At 43.0% G+C, this 15,884-nt stretch overlaps 1 protein-coding gene across 1 annotated transcript in view; it reads left to right on the forward strand.

Moving 5' to 3' along the window:
* ARFGEF3 (ARFGEF family member 3) overlaps positions 1-15,884 on the forward strand; it is a 190,028-nt gene that overhangs the window by 97,198 nt on the left and 76,946 nt on the right. The window contains exons 9-12 of the mRNA XM_003255785.4: positions 1,337-1,441; positions 2,926-3,259; positions 8,998-9,110; positions 10,182-11,092. Of these exons, the coding sequence (XP_003255833.2) occupies positions 1,337-1,441; positions 2,926-3,259; positions 8,998-9,110; positions 10,182-11,092 (1,463 nt within the window). The remainder of the gene's footprint in view (positions 1-1,336; positions 1,442-2,925; positions 3,260-8,997; positions 9,111-10,181; positions 11,093-15,884) is intronic.

Consider the following 15,884-nt stretch of genomic DNA (forward strand, 5'->3'; position numbering starts at 1 on the left):
TACTGTTAACTTTTCTTTGCTTCCTTCCTATCCAAGTTTCTAGTTGGCCTGTCATGAGCCTTTCTGTTACTTCCACCCCCTTCTCCTGCGGGTAATTTGAAATGTTAAAGACACTAGACTCCCTGACTTCCTTTGGACATTTATTTATTTTAAATTAGGAGAAAGAGACACAACCAAAAATTATTTTATAAGCAAGTTTTCCTTTTTCTGAGTATTCCAATCCCACATTACTGAGTGAACTCTCTAAAAAAGGATTTATTATATATTTGCAATAAACATGTCCCTGAAAATTAAATTCTTCCTTAGCCCTATCTGTCACTCTTGTCACCTGCCTGGATTTTAATACTTTCTGGTAGGCTGGGCAGAGAAGTTAATCTGGATATTAGGAATGTGTTCCCCATAAAGTCGTCTGTTTTCTTCATCTGGCTCTGTTCCTCTATGAGGAACCCCATAATAATAACTTGGACGGAAAATAATTTCTCCACTGAAAAATCATGTTTCCTCAATAAGGAAGAAAAGTCTAATGCAAGTTCACAAAGTGTTCACCAGTGAAAAGATAATGTGGTAAACAGTCTCTTGAAAGGTTTAGATAGTATAAAAATTAGGATTTCTGCCATAAACTGTGGACTTTAGTTAATATATCAATTTTTTATTAGTTGTGGCAAATGTACTATACCAATGTAAGATTTAATAATAGGTCCAATATGATAACTCTGTTTCATGGTCAGTTTTTCTATAAATCTCCAAGTGCTCTAAAAAGTAAAGTTTATTAGTTAAAAAAAAAAACACCCCAACTGTATTATCTTGCGGAGGCTGCTGTAACAAAGTGCCATAAACTGAGTACCTTAAACAACAGTTTATTGTATTACAGTTCTGGAGCCTGTGAGTTCAAGATCAAGGCATCAGTGGGGTTGGTTCCTCCTGCGAGGTGAGAGAGAAGGATCTCCTCAGGCTTCTCTCCTCGCCTTGTAGATGGCTGTCTTCTCCCCGTGTCTCTTCACACTGTCTTCCCTCAGTGAATATCTCTGTGTCCAAATTTCCATTTAAGGACAGAGTCATGTTGGATTAGCACCCCCCCTAGTGAACTGAGTCTAACTTGATCACCTCTGTAAGGACCTATATCTCCAAATAAAGTCACATTTGGAGGTGCTGGAGATTAGGACTCCAACCTGTGAATCTGGGGAGAGGGACACAGTTCAACCCATAATACTAACCTTCCCCCAAAAACTAGCACTTTAGTAACGCCTACCATTTTTCCGAGCGTGTTTCCACACATCACCTCTTTAATTTTGCCTTGTCTTTTGTCTGCATTTGTGTCGGTTCTGCTCTTCTGCAGTGACAGCCAGCAGCTGCAGCTTCTCTACCTGGAGTGCATCCTGTCTGTGCTCAGCAGCTCCTCCTCCTCCATGCACCTGCACAGGCGCTTCACGGACCTGATCTGGTGAGCACCCACTCCTGACGCCCCCACGCTGATGCCGACCCAAGGGCTGCTGCGGGCTGTGTCTCTGGGTCCCTCTCCATGAAGTCCATGACCCACCAGTAGTTTCATCTGTGTGTAAATGTCTCAGAGAGAAAGCAGGGAAATTGTGGCCAGGTGCGGTTGTTCACACCTGTAATCTCAGTATGTTGGGAGGCCAAGGCAGGCAGATTGCTTGAGGCCAGGTACTCGAGACCAGCCTGGGCAACATGATAAAACCTTGTCTCTCCTAAAAATACAAAAATAGCTGGGCATGGTGGTTGTGGGCACCTGTAATCCCAGCTTCTTGGAAGGCAGAGGCATGAGAATTGCTTGAACCTGGGAGGTGGAGGTTGCAGCAAGCGGAGATCAAGCCACTGCACTCCAGCCTGGGTGACAGAGCAAGATGCTGTCTCAAAAAATAATAATAATAATTAAAAAATAATAATAATAATAATAGGCCGGGCACAATGGCTCATGCTTCCAGCACTTTGGGAGACCTAGGTGGGTGGATCACAAGGTCAGGAGTTTGAGACTAGCCTGGCCAACACAGTGAAACCCTGTCTCCACTAAAAATACAAAAATTAGCGGGGCTTGGTGGCGAGTGCCTGTAATCCCAGCTACTCGGGAGGCTGAGGCAGGAGAATCAACTGAACCCGGGAGGCAGAGGTTGCAGTGAGCCAAGATCATGCCACTGCCCTCCAGCCTGGGCGACAGAGCTAGACTCTGTCTCAAAAATATATAATTAATAATAATAATAATAATAATGAAGCAGATAAATTGCTTTGTTGACATCCATCAGACCAAAATCCACAGAAAAACCGATGATGATTATGGCAGAATATGCTTCCAGGCCCCTCTTTGGTTTGTATCATAGGATCATGAGAGACCAGAACCAGAAAATGTTTCTGTGTTTTCAGCTCATTCAAAAAGCATATAACTTATGCAGGGGGCAAGAGATACTGAGCTTTACTCCTAGCCCTAGCTCCATCTCAACCTGAATACCAGTCTCTTAATCATAGTCAGAGATTCCCAGAAGTGACAGGCCCCACAGGCAGCCAGCTGATTGTTCTGGGTCCCTGGGCTTATCGACACGAAGGAAGCCAAATGACAGGTGTCAGTATGGAATTTGCAATTAACTTCTCAAATGAGAAATCATTTTGTTATTTATAGTAATATGAAACTTTATAACAGCCATTTAGCATTTTGAGTCCATTTCTACACTTATGATGGTTTCTTAATGCTTCTCTTATATTTTATTTCATTCATTCTAGCTCAATTTATGAGGAAAAGTATTGTTGAAATACCCAGAAATGTTAAAGAGACTTAGAAAACAGGCAAAATGTAGCCAAAAGAAGAAGCAGTAAAGAGCCCCACTCTTGTCATTTCTATGGCATCTGTTTACTCACAGAGTAAATTTTATCATTTGGCTTGTGGGGAAAGTTACTTTTCTCACCATCTCTTCCCAGGAAAAACCTCTGCCCTGCTCTCATCGTGATCCTGGGGAATCCAATTCACGACAAAACCATCACCTCTGCTCACAGCAGCAGCACCAGTACCAGCCTGGAGTCGGACTCTGCGTCTCCGGGAGTGTCTGACCACGGCCGGGGATCAGGCTGCTCCTGCACTGCACCGGCCCTGAGCGGACCTGTGGCTCGGACTATCTATTACATTGCAGCCGAGCTGGTCCGGCTGGTGGGGTCTGTGGACTCCATGAAGCCCGTGCTCCAGTCCCTCTACCACCGAGTGCTGCTCTACCCCCCACCCCAGCACCGGGTGGAAGCCATCAAAATAATGAAAGAGGTGAGGAGGCGCTGGAGATCGCCACCAGGTTTACAAGGGGGCCTGACCAGCGCTTCGTGTACAAGAAGCGCTCAGAAAGGCTTGCCAATCACTTGCGGGAACTTCATTACTGCCTCATGGTGTCCAGTAACAAATGCTGTCTCTAGAGTCAGTGCGTGTGTACATGTATTGCAAGCCGGGGTAGGAGGGGTCAGTGATGCCCACTGATGCAAAACCATTTGAGAATCGAGCTAGTGCTTGTTAAGACACTGTTAGATGTGCACCAGACCAGGCCCATGCTGAGATTTCATTCTTCTACCTTAGGTGCTGTTTGTGCAGATATATGTGTTTATTCGCTTTTACCAACATTAGATTTCAAAATGATTTTATACTCAGGTTGCACAGTATCCAAAAAAAGAGCTCTGACAGTCTCTGATTGCTGAGAGGAATCCCTTTGTCCCATTCTTTTGCCTCATTTCTCCCAAATGTCATGACCCCAGCGAGAACATAAAGGTTGTCCAGATTGCAGTAGCCATCCCAGTGTGCTACTTCATGGTTTTGAGGCAGAATTGGGTTATTCTGAAAGTGCTTCAAACAAAGATTCCTCTACCTTCTCTCAAAGAACCAAAAAGAAAAGTCATGAGTGTTTTTGTATTTGTGAATCTGTTCATAAAGGTCAAATTGCATTTCCTTTTGGTATCTCACCCCCCACCCCACCAAAAACCAGAGTAGCAAAATTCCCTTGTTGATGATTAATTTATCTTAAGCGATCATTGCTGCCAACCAATATCTGAGAAGTTAAATTTGAATTCTTTCTTGGTGTTTTAATGAGATTTTATTGTAATGAGTATTGGAAAGTTCTGACCCACTATTTCTAGAAATTAAGGAGTAGCCCAGATTTAATGGCTGTTAAGAAAATCTATGAGCCCACAATAATAATTACCATTCTTTTTCTTGCCTACTATATGCCAGGCACTTCACATATATTATTTTTTTATTCATAATAAATTTGTGAGGTTGTATATCAACATTTATTTATTTATTTATTTATTTATTTATTTAGAGACAGGGTCTCACTCTGTTGCCCAGGTTGGAGTGCAGTGGCACAATCACGGCTCAATGCAGCATGGACCTCCTGAGTTCAAGTGTTCCTCCTACCTCAGTCTCCTGAGTAGCTGGGACCACGGCTGCACAACACCACACCTGGCTAATTTTTATCTTTTTTGTAGAGACATGTTGCCCAGGCTGGTCTCAAACTCCTGAGCTCAAGCAATCCGCCCGCCTCAGCCTTCCAAAGTGCTAGGATTACAGGTGTGAGCCACCGTGCCCGGCCATCAACTTTACTTTTACCAATTAAGAATGTTACTTCTTTTTCCCACCAGAGCTTCAGGCAATGGAGATCAAAAGGCCAACTTTAAGAACTGATCTTCACTAGACGGGCAGATAAAATACAGCTTTGGAGGCCAGTGAGACTAGACCACTCTTCACCACTCAGACAGCAGTGGCCCTTCCCCAGGGTCCTCCCCTACTCCTGTTCAACTTGCATCCTGGAGGGGCAAGTGTGGGCTTCCTCTGATTGGCAGATCCCCAGGAAGATGGGAGAGAAAGGTGCCAGTGAGGCATGCTCAGCTCCTTATCCTAAATTCACCAGTCCGATCAGGGGCTCTTCCTGTACCTGGAAGAAATGAGAGGAAGGGAGAAGAGAGGCCTAGAATTTTACTGCACTGGATGGATGTTCCTCCTCATAGAAGTGTGATGCCAGAGAAAAAGGAAATTCCCTCCCACAAAGAAACTTAGGCTTTAGGAGGTCAAATGGTTTGCCCAAAGTCCCAAAGAAAAAGAAAACCCTGGTCTGGCTGACCCTAATCCCACGGTCTTTTCCTGTATCATCCTTATCACTGGACTTGACTCTCACATTGCAGTGCAAATGACCCCCAGCAGCCCCTTTTTCTTGGTGTCGGAACAGCTGCCCATTTCAGGATCCTGAGTTTAAGCGTCAGGGTTCAAGTCCTCTCTCTGCCACACACTGGCTTTGTGATATAGGTAAATCGTTTTCTGAACTGAAGAGTTTTCTCATCTGTACATTGTTATAATATTCCAAAGGTTGCAAGTTCAAAATGCACTAAAGTTTGCCTAAGTACTTTGTAAGTATCAAGTGCTAAACAAATATGTAGTGTACTTATTGCTATTCTAAGGAAGAGAAAAAACATGGAGGCTGAAAATAGCTGGTTGAATTCTAGCTGGCCACCCTCTCCTGCCTGTTTTATTCCTTTTGTCTTACTGGATTTATGTCCATAAATCACCACTGTTAACAATTTTCCCATTGCCCAGGGCTCTCTAATGGCTCTTCATTGACTCTCCCATCAAGGCCGAGTTATTGTGCCCAGCTTCCAGAGCCTTCTTTCGTCATTTGCATTTTCCATCACTTCCCTGGATGCACCTTCATCCCATGTGACTGATCTGCTTTGTTCAATTCCCACCTCCCCGCCTCTTCAGGGTTTCCTGTCCCTTATTCCTGTGGGCCACTCCCCCCTCACAGGATTGAGTGGTTAATTGCAACAGGCTAGATACCGCTGCCACTTCACATTAGCTTATTTACAAACTCCCTTAGGAAGATAATATTATGTCCATTTTCCAGATGGGAAAGCTGAGGCTCTGGGGGAAGAAGTGACTTGCCCAAAGTCCTTCATGTTGTGAGTCATAAGGCTAAGACGGTGAAGCCTGATATTCTAAGTATGGCTGCTTCTTTGCTATCAGAATCCTTGTCCTTCATGGCTGGGCTTCCTCAGACCACTGATCAGGTTCTTCTTGAAATTCCATCCCGCCATTTAGCAATTGATTATATGTCCTATAACACTGATTGTTTCATAATAGAATGGGGAACAAGCTTCTTGTCTCCTCAACTATACTTTTGTGTATAAATTGCTTCTATATGTTTTCCCCTAGTATTTAACACTATAATGCTTGAATCAGAATAAGTGTTTAGTAACTTTTGACTGACCAACAAAATGTCTACAAAGAGGCTATTTTATAAGCAGCAGCAACCTTTCTTTTCCCCTCAGAAATGACAGGCACTAGAGCAGTCACTGCCCACAGTAGAGCCACTTGGTACCTGGATGCTAAGTAGATACTTTGCATATGGCATCCATAGGTCTCTAAATATGTTTTAAATAATTTCCTTTGTACTGCACAAGGAAGTTAGTTATGTTTTTCTGTTCATCGTAGATGTTCTAGCTTCCCAGGGTCATTTTGCAGAGGTGAGGCTAGAATTTGATGGTAGCACCCAAGTAGCACGTCCAGGCGGTGCTGCCCCAAGGAGCTCAGCAGACTAATTGGGGCCAGGATGTTCTGAAAAGCAGCGCCTCCACTTTATACAACAAAACCAATCATTTGGGAAAGTTGGTAACCTAGATACCAAAACGTGCAGGGCTTGTGCATACAAAGAAAACCACTGGGTACCCAGGATGTTTGTTTAGCCTTTTAGAGTTTGAAGGCTTGGTATGTTATTTCCCTGTTCTCGTTTTAGTTTGTCACTCTGCCATGTGCACTGTGTGCCTATTGATCAAGGACATACAGGACATTTTTGCTTTTCAAAGCATAGCCCCTTTTCTGTTTCTGATTTCCCCTTCAAATGAACAGTAATGAAAAAGTACACCTTGCTTCCTTTTCTGTCCTATGGCTCGGCTTTAGAAGTTCCCTAGTGTTTATCAGACCTCCGGTCCCCCAGCCACTGATCCCACAACTCTCATTCCCACCTGAAGAAGCTGAGATTAAAACATCTTTCCTTTTAGTTTTTGTTGAGGGTTCTCCAGAAACCTTATCAATTCATCCCTTTCCCTCCAGATTCTGAAGCAATTGAGAAATAAGCACAAGATCAATGTGGGAATTAAAATAGATTATCTTGGGAGGCCAAGACGGGCAGATTACCTGAGGTCAGGACTTCAAGATCAGGCTGGCCAACATGGTAAAACCCTGTCTCTACTAAAAATACAAAAAAATTAGCCTGGTGTGGTGGCGCACACCTGTGGTCCCAGCTACTTGGGAGGCTGAGGCAGGAGAATCGCTTGAACCCAGGAGGCAGAGGTTGCAGTGAGCCAAGATTGTGCTGCTGTGTACTCCAGTCTGGGTGACAGAGCGAGATTCCATCTTTAAAAAAAAAATTATCAAATTTATTACCAGTGAATATCTATTACCGGTGAAGCTGAATTTTAAATTATAGTGGGATCCCAGGAGACAGTGAGGTTTTCCACTCCATCTTTTGGAAATGCGCTTATCCTTCCAGCAAGGGATGGAGCATCGTGAGGCTCAGAGGGTCCAGCCGCGGGGCTGCAGGCCTGTAGAGAGGGGCTGAGAGAGAGAGAGGGAAAGAGAGAGCCTGTCTGACTTTAGCCCCAGCATTGTCACTCTTTTTTTGATATCAACAAAAAGTGGAAGCTTCATTTCTGTTCCTCCTAGAGAGCAGAAGTGTTCAATTTCTGTGGTAAGAAAGAAATATGGAAAGAGGGAAAGAGGAGAGCCACTTAAAATACAGCTTCTTCTATATAATGGACCTTTTCCTGCTTTGCTTGGACTATCAATCACTTTGAAAGTGAATGGACATATGATAGATAGGACGTCTGCTGCAGACGCACTGCATTAACCATCTTTCCTTGAATCAGTCTAGCCTCGAGTTGACATTTTCTATAGACTTCTACCGTATGTATACAAAAATGTGTTAGAAATGAACAATTATGAACAGTCTACATAAGAAAACTTGTCAGAAGCAGTAAATGGGAAGATATGTATAGCTTTAACTCCTTATATTAAAAAGCAGAAAACCTTAATGTCCTAATTCTCCAGCTTAGTTAGAAAAAAAGAATAGAATAAATACAAAGAAAGTAGAAAGGAGGAAAAATAAGGATAAAAGAAGAAAGTAATGTGACAAGGAAATATAGGGGATTTTAAAAAGCAGAAAATGTTAGGACTGAAAAGCTTAAGAAAACTGAAAAACTGTTCTCAAGAGCAATAAAAAATTTCAAAATGGGTACAAATAAACAGAAATAAAAATGAAAAAAATACCTAGCTATAGATATTACACACATTAAAGAAATAAAAGAGGGTATTAAGGCATCTTTCGAACAGTAAATTTGAAAACCAGGTAAAATGTATAAGTCCCTAGGAAATAATGCAACTTTTAAAAAGTTGGTTCAAGAAGAAATTGAGGACCTAAATAGTCCTATAATCTTTAGAGAAATTGAGAAGTAGTTAAAGGATTCCCATTAAAATTCTGGCCCCATGTAGCTTTAGAAACAAGTTATACAAGCATTCAAGGAACAGGTAATTCCAATCTTCCATGAACTTTTTCAGCGGTGAGAAACAGGGCATACTTCTCCATCCAGTTGATGAAGCTAGCCGACTTGATACCAAAATAAGACAAAAAGAGTCCAGGAAGGTTATATTATAGGCCAATCTTACTAAAGAACAGAGATCCAAGTGTTTTCTAGTTCTGTGCTAGAAAAGATTTTTCAACAATCCTTCTGAGAATTTTCTTTGTCTAAGCCAGCCCTGAGCTGAAGAGCCAGGAGCCTGATATACACCATATGTCAAGAAGAAAACCTAAATCAGCTTTACTAAGATTGGAAATTCCAAATAATTCTGTTTCTCCTTATACTATATCACTCAGTAGGGAAAGTACATGTTTATTTGATCTCACAATTTAAAAACCTTGTGCTTTTTTGTGATATCCACATTTCTGTTACTCTTTTACCTTTTTCTTTAAGATACTCGGGAGCCCAGAGCGTCTCTGTGACTTGGCAGGCCCCAGCTCCACTGAATCAGAGTCCAGAAAAAGATCAATTTCAAAAAGAAAGTCTCATCTGGATCTCCTCAAACTGTATGATATTTATCCTTTTAGGTCTTTATTGAGGCTGCTTTTCTGAGGACTTTTAACCTTGCTTACAAATCCCTGAAATTTTAAAAAATTCTACATTATATGAAATGTGTCTATTTAATAATTCATCCACAAGCTACATGAGAAGACATATCTCTGTTATAATCATGGAACTTTTTATATTTTCATATTGACTTAAAACCAAATGTACCAAGTGAAATGTACAATAATTATTCATTGGGATTATTTTAGAGAAGAGCTTTTGATTTACAATACTGTAGCTATAGGATTTCTTCATATGTAGCCCCCCTAGAAAACTGAATATTACAGGGCTTGTAATAGTTGCATTCACATACATCTGTTCAGGAATATGTTTACTTTATAGAGGAAGGCCCACATTATCATATAACCATTATAACTATTTTCTATTTGAAACACTGAGCATAATACAAAAGTGAGATTGTTCGGGAAGGTCATAAATGCTCATCAGGAGCTTCTATTTGTACCCAAATAAACCAGCGAGCCAAGAGGGAGTGTGATTCAATGCAGACCACTTTTTTTTTTTTTTTTTTTTTTTTTTTTTGACAAAGTCCTGCTCTGTCGCCCAGGCTGGAGTGCAGTGGCACGATCTCGGCTCACTGCAACCTCTGCCTTCCGGGTTCAAATGATTCTCCTGTCTCAGCCTCCTGAGTAGCTGGGATAACAGGCACACACCAACCACACCTGGCTAATTTTTTGTATTTTTAGTAGAGACGTGGTTTCACCATGTTGGCCAGGCTGGTCTCAAACTCCTGACCTCAAGTGGTCCACCTGCCTCAGCCTCCCAAAGTGCTGGGATTACAGGCATGAGCCACTGTGCCCGGCCAATGCAGGCCACTTTATCTGAAGATCTTCCTCTGCCCACCTAGGCATAGTTGTTTCCTTTATTCATTGCCCGGACCATTTTGTTTTATGCAAATCAGACTATCTGTTTTGAATACTATGCTGTTTGCCAGGCTAACACTCTTGTTCCTTTCAGAGATATTTTCTACATTTTATGCATTTATTCCATTTTCTCTTTTGAACACTGTTTAGCATCATGGACGGCATGACCGAAGCATGCATCAAGGGTGGCATCGAAGCTTGCTATGCGGCCGTGTCCTGTGTCTGCACCTTGTTGGGTGCCCTGGATGAGCTCAGCCAGGGGAAGGGCTTGAGCGAAGGTCAGGTGCAACTGCTGCTTCTGCGCCTTGAGGAGCTGAAGGATGGGGCTGAGTGGAGCCGAGATTCCATGGAGATCAATGAGGCTGACTTCCGCTGGCAGCGGCGAGTGCTATCCTCAGAACACACACCTTGGGAGTCAGGGAACGAGAGGAACCTTGACATCAGCATCAGTGTCACCACAGACACAGGCCAGACCACTCTCGAGGGAGAGTTGGGTCAGACTACACCCGAGGACCATTCGGGAAACCACAAGAACAGTCTCAAGTCGCCAGCCATCCCAGAGGGCAAGGAGACGCTGAGCAAAGTAGTGGAAACAGAGGCAGTAGACCAGCCAGATGTCGTGCAGAGAAGCCACACGGTCCCTTACCCCGACATAACTAACTTCCTGTCAGTAGACTGCAGGACAAGGTCCTATGGCTCTAGGTATAGTGAGAGCAATTTTAGCGTTGATGACCAGGACTTTTCTAGGACAGAGTTTGATTCCTGTGATCAGTACTCAATGGCAGCAGAAAAGGACTCGGGCAGGTCCGACGTGTCGGACATTGGGTCAGACAACTGTTCACTAGCCGATGAAGAGCAGACCCCCCGGGACTGCCTAGGCCACCGGTCCCTGCGAACTGCCGCCCTGTCTCTAAAACTGCTGAAGAACCAGGAGGCGGATCAGCACAGCGCCAGGCTGTTCATACAGTCCCTGGAAGGCCTCATCCCTCGGCTCCTGGCTCTCTCCAGTGTAGAGGAGGTGGATACTGCTCTGCAGAACTTTGCCTCTACCTTCTGCTCAGGTTTGTAAACAATTCTCTGCTGTATAGTCAACAAGATTATTCAGAGCAGTTTGCCTTAATGGGCAATTACTATCATGCTTATAGTTTGAAGTGCTCAAAGCATGTTAATGAATCTTTGGGTTTCCCCAGTTTAAAGAGGGCAAAGAAATCTAAGACCTATTAGTGGTGGTTTATTTGAATTCTACAGCAGTCGATGGCTGGAATATACTATGAGGCTGATAAATGTATAGGATGTAAAGTAAGAATGAGAAGTAGCTGCATTCTAGAAAGGTGCTACTGATTTGAAACAAGATGACAATCTGTAATTCTTAAAATATTGAATTCCCAGTATGCGTCTATGTCTTGGTGTCTAAAATTCATAGAGCAATGTACTTTTGGTGTATCAAAATATAAACAATTTTGAATGCTGTCTTGGATCAGTTGCATGCCAAGTCCTCCCAATATATTCTGAATTCTACTGAACATGCAAACGATGTGTGACAGTCCAGTATAGCTTGGTAATGTTGCATTCTCCCATCTCAGATCCTTCCGTCTGTTGAATTGTGACTCAGACCATAAACAGTGGTGCTGAGGGGAGTAGTGGCCAAATCACATCAGAAAATCATGCTGGTATTATTGAAGGGCAGAAGAGAATCACCTAGAGTTTTGGTGGAGGAAGCAGATAAAGAATACAGGGAAGTAGTAGCATTTCACATAGTAAATAATTATTTTTAAGATAGTGTTCTTGAAAGATAATACAGAAAGAAAGCAATTAATGGGTACATAAAATTTATGGTAGGAATAAATGTTCGTGTGATACCAAGGAGGTCATCTGTGCCTTTCCCTGAAGTACAAGGGTCTCTTGACCACAGAATACTGAGGCGAATGAATCTCCCTAAGCCTGTGTGCTCAGATCCAAAGGGCTGACCCTGGGAACTGACACAGAACTGCTAAAAAGCCACGATCACCACTTGCTCTTCTACCACCTAACCTTGAACTTCTGTTTGTCATTGTGCTTGGTGCATTTATCACAGTCATTTGTTAATGCACCCACTGTCCCTTCCACCATCCCCTCTCTAGACTCCCTGCTCTTTGAGGGCTGAGACCTTGTCTCACTTCCTTTTTATTTTCTAACAAAGAAAACTTCACACACATACATGAAAAAATTGTATCCCAGTTACTGGAACTTGGTTAGAAGCTGACTGATGTGTAACTTAACAAGTATCTTTAAGAAGCTGACCAAATTGTCCTTTTTCAAGAGGGCAAGAAAAAGACACTTAAATCTCCGTATATATAAGGAGGAACAAATTTTTTTTTCCTTTTTTTTTTTTTTTTTTTGAGACAGAGTCTCGCTCTGTCACCCAGGCTGGAGTCCAGTGGTGCGATCTCGGCTCACTGCAAGCTCTGCCTCCCGGGTTCATGCCATTCTCCTGCCTCAGCCTCCCAAGTAGCTGGGACTACAGGCGCCCACCACCATGCCTGGCTAATTTTTTGTATGTTTAGTAGAGATGGGGTTTCACTGTGTTAGCCTGGATGGTCTCGATCTCCTGACCTCGTGATCTGCCCACCTCGGCCTCCCAAAGTGCTGGAATTACAGGCGTGAGCCACTGCGCCCAGCTGGAACATTTTTTAATATGAGAATGATCCAAAGTTGTAGCAAGCACCAAAGGAGACACAGAATTTTTACTCCAGAAATTTTCACATGACCTAGAAAAGGATATAAAGAGACATGATTTCTCAACTTTCCTAATTCTTATTTCCTAAGAATTTCATACCTTATTTCCTAATTTCACATCAATTTTTAAGGCTACCTAACATAATTTTTTTCCTCAATATTTTTTCTTTTGGAGTTAAATATAACAAATTTTGGATTTTTTTATTTGTGTGTGAAACAAGATTCATGTTTCATTGGAAGACTAGGAAAATGTATACTCTTCTTAAAAAATTATTTTCTCCCTAATATCTTTTATACCACTGTCATTAAATTTGACATTCTCTTATTGAACATTCTAGGGATGTGTTTTGTGCATGTTTGTGTCTGTCTCTCTTTTTGTCTCTCTCTCTCTCTCTCTCTCTCTCAGACACACCCACCCAAATCCTCCTTCAACCAACATTTATAGAGAACTGAATTGTGCTATGTGCTAAGGTCCCAAGATATGTACAGCTTATTCTCAATCAATATTTATTGGTTGTAAATTGATGAAGTTGTTCTTCAGTCTCTCTCTCTTTTATTTTGTAGCAGGGTCTGACTCTGTTGCCCAGGCTGTAATGTAGTGGCTCAGCCTCCCAAGTAGCTGAGACTATAGGCACCACCACACCCAGCAAATTTTTTTTTCTTTTGTAGATATGGGGTATTGGCCAGGCATGGTGGCTCACACCTGCAATCCCAGCACTTTAGGAGGCTGAGACGGGTGGATTGGTGAGCTCAGGAGTTTGAGACCAGCCTAGGCAACATAGGGAGAACGTTTTTCTATAAAAAATACAAAAATTAGCCAAGCATGGTGGTGCACCTTTGTCCCAGCCACTTGGGAGGCTGAGGCAGGGGGATCACTTGAGCCTGGGAGGTTGAGGCTCCAGTTAGCCATGTTTCCACCACTGCCCTTCAGCCTGGGCAACAGAGCGAGACGCTGCCAAAGAAAGAGAAAGAGAGAAAGAGAAGAAAGAAAAGAAAGAGAAAGAGAAGAAAGGAAAGGAAGGGAAGGGAAGGCAAGGGAGGGCAGGGCAGGGCAAGGCAAGGCAGAGAGAAAGAAGGGAAGGGAGAAGGGAAGGGAAAAGGGAAGGAAGAAGGGAAAGGAGAAGGGAAAGGGTCTCACTATGTTGGAAAGAAGGAAATAAAGAAGAGATGAGGTCTCACTGTGTTGCTCTGGCTGGTCTCGAACTCCTGGGCTCAAACGATCCTCCGGCCTTGGTCTCCCAAAGTGCCAGGATTACAGGCATGAGCCACTGCACCAAGCCGTTTGGTCTCTTAAGATGTGCAATAGTTTGGCCAGGTGTGGTGGCTCACGCCTGTAATCCCAGCACTTTGGGAGGCCAAGGCAGACGGATCACGAGGTCAGGAGATCGAGACCATCCTGGCTAATATGGTGAAACCCCATCTCTACTAAAAAATACAAAAGATTAGCCGGACGTGGTGGTGGGCGCCTGTAGTCCCAACTACTTGGGAGGCTGAGGCAGGAGAATGGAATGAACCCGGGAGGCAGAGCTTGCAGTGAGCCGAGATCGTGCCACTGCACTCCAGCCTGGGAGACAGAGCGAGACTCTCGCTCAAAAAAAAAAAGTTGTGCAATAGTTCATGAGCTGAGGGAGTTGTACATAAAGCCTCTCAAGTTGTTCTTTGGAAGCAGTTGGTGGATCCTTTGAGCCTCTGCCTCTTTCCAGCTGGGAATATTCATATGGAGAGGTTTGGCAGCCTTGGCTGCTCCGACCAGCTTGGTGTCCCTCGTGCCAGGGCAGAGAGCCCAGCAAACATTGCTAGTCCCCAGAATAGCTGTGTATTAGAGTGCAGCATGGCCACTGGTTGCAGTAATAATGATGGCCTTGAGCCATCAAGAAACAGTAAAATTATAGTTAGGGTCTTCTATTTAAAATTAAAATTATCAAGGAGGCAGGTGGATCACTTGAGGCCAGGAGTTTGAGACCAGCCTGGCTAACATGGCAAAACCGCATCTCCACTAAAAATACAAAAAATTAGCCAGGCATGGTGGTGCATGCCTGTAATCCCAGCTACTCAGGAGGCTGAGGCAGGAGAATTGCTTGAACCCAGGAGGCGGAGGTTGCAGTGAGCGGAGATTGCACCACTGCACTCCAGCCTAGGCAACAGAGCTACTCCGCCTCAAAGAAAAAAAAAATTAAAATTATCCATACAAAATAACTCCACTGCCAAAGTTTCAGCTATAAAATTTAGCTCTCAGATAACTTCTTCTTTATCAATACATCCCCAGTAATTCCAGATGAATGAATTGTCACAGTGGTGAGGACTGACTTCCAAGGGACCACCCTCATTTCTTATGAGAATTAAGAAACATAATCTTAGCAAAGTCTTTTTAAAATTTGAGGCTAAAGCAGGTCTTCAGTTTTGTCTTTTTGTACCTTTCAAATCAATACTTATTTATAGTACATGCAAAACCAGGGCTTGTGTGAATTTTTTATGTGGCCATAATATGGCCCTATAAATGTTGCAGACTGCCCAAATTTCAGAGTTCCATAAATTTCCCATCAGACCAAATATGTTTTATGAAATTATTTTTTAAACGTAGAAATCAATACATTGGAAAGAGACTTCACAAATGTTTGGTTGTTTTCAGATATCCTTTTATTGACTGTAATTTAGTTGTAGGTCTATTTAATTCTAGTGACATCACAATATTTTTCTATTCAGGAGTTGGACTCTCCTTCCAAATTACAGACCCATCACTCTGTGGTCCTGTTACCAACAGCTAACTCTCTTCCATCACTGCTGTGGTTCAACTGGTGGCATTGATCATTGCTTTGGCTACCCCCAGCCACTGGGTGCTGGCCTGCGTCCATCTCTGGACTGAGGCATGTCCTCTTGCCCCCTTGCAAGCGCCACTTCCATGATTATAAATTAACAAAAGAGAAACATTGATGCTCCACGGAGACAGGGAGATGGCAGATTTCCTTTGTTCCTCTAAGAGAAAGTTATGAAAGTAAAAACAGAAGAGAGGGTGAAGGGAAAAATCTCCCTGAGTTATAAACCCTTTCTTTCACTCATTATTTATTTTGATGTCAAAAGCTTCAAACCTCACTTTGTCATAAACGTCCATCAAGCCTTCATCCCTACCCTGTTATCAGG

The sequence above is a fragment of the Nomascus leucogenys genome, chromosome 3 (assembly GCF_006542625.1).
Source record: "Nomascus leucogenys isolate Asia chromosome 3, Asia_NLE_v1, whole genome shotgun sequence".
Taxonomy (NCBI): Eukaryota; Metazoa; Chordata; class Mammalia; order Primates; family Hylobatidae; genus Nomascus; species Nomascus leucogenys.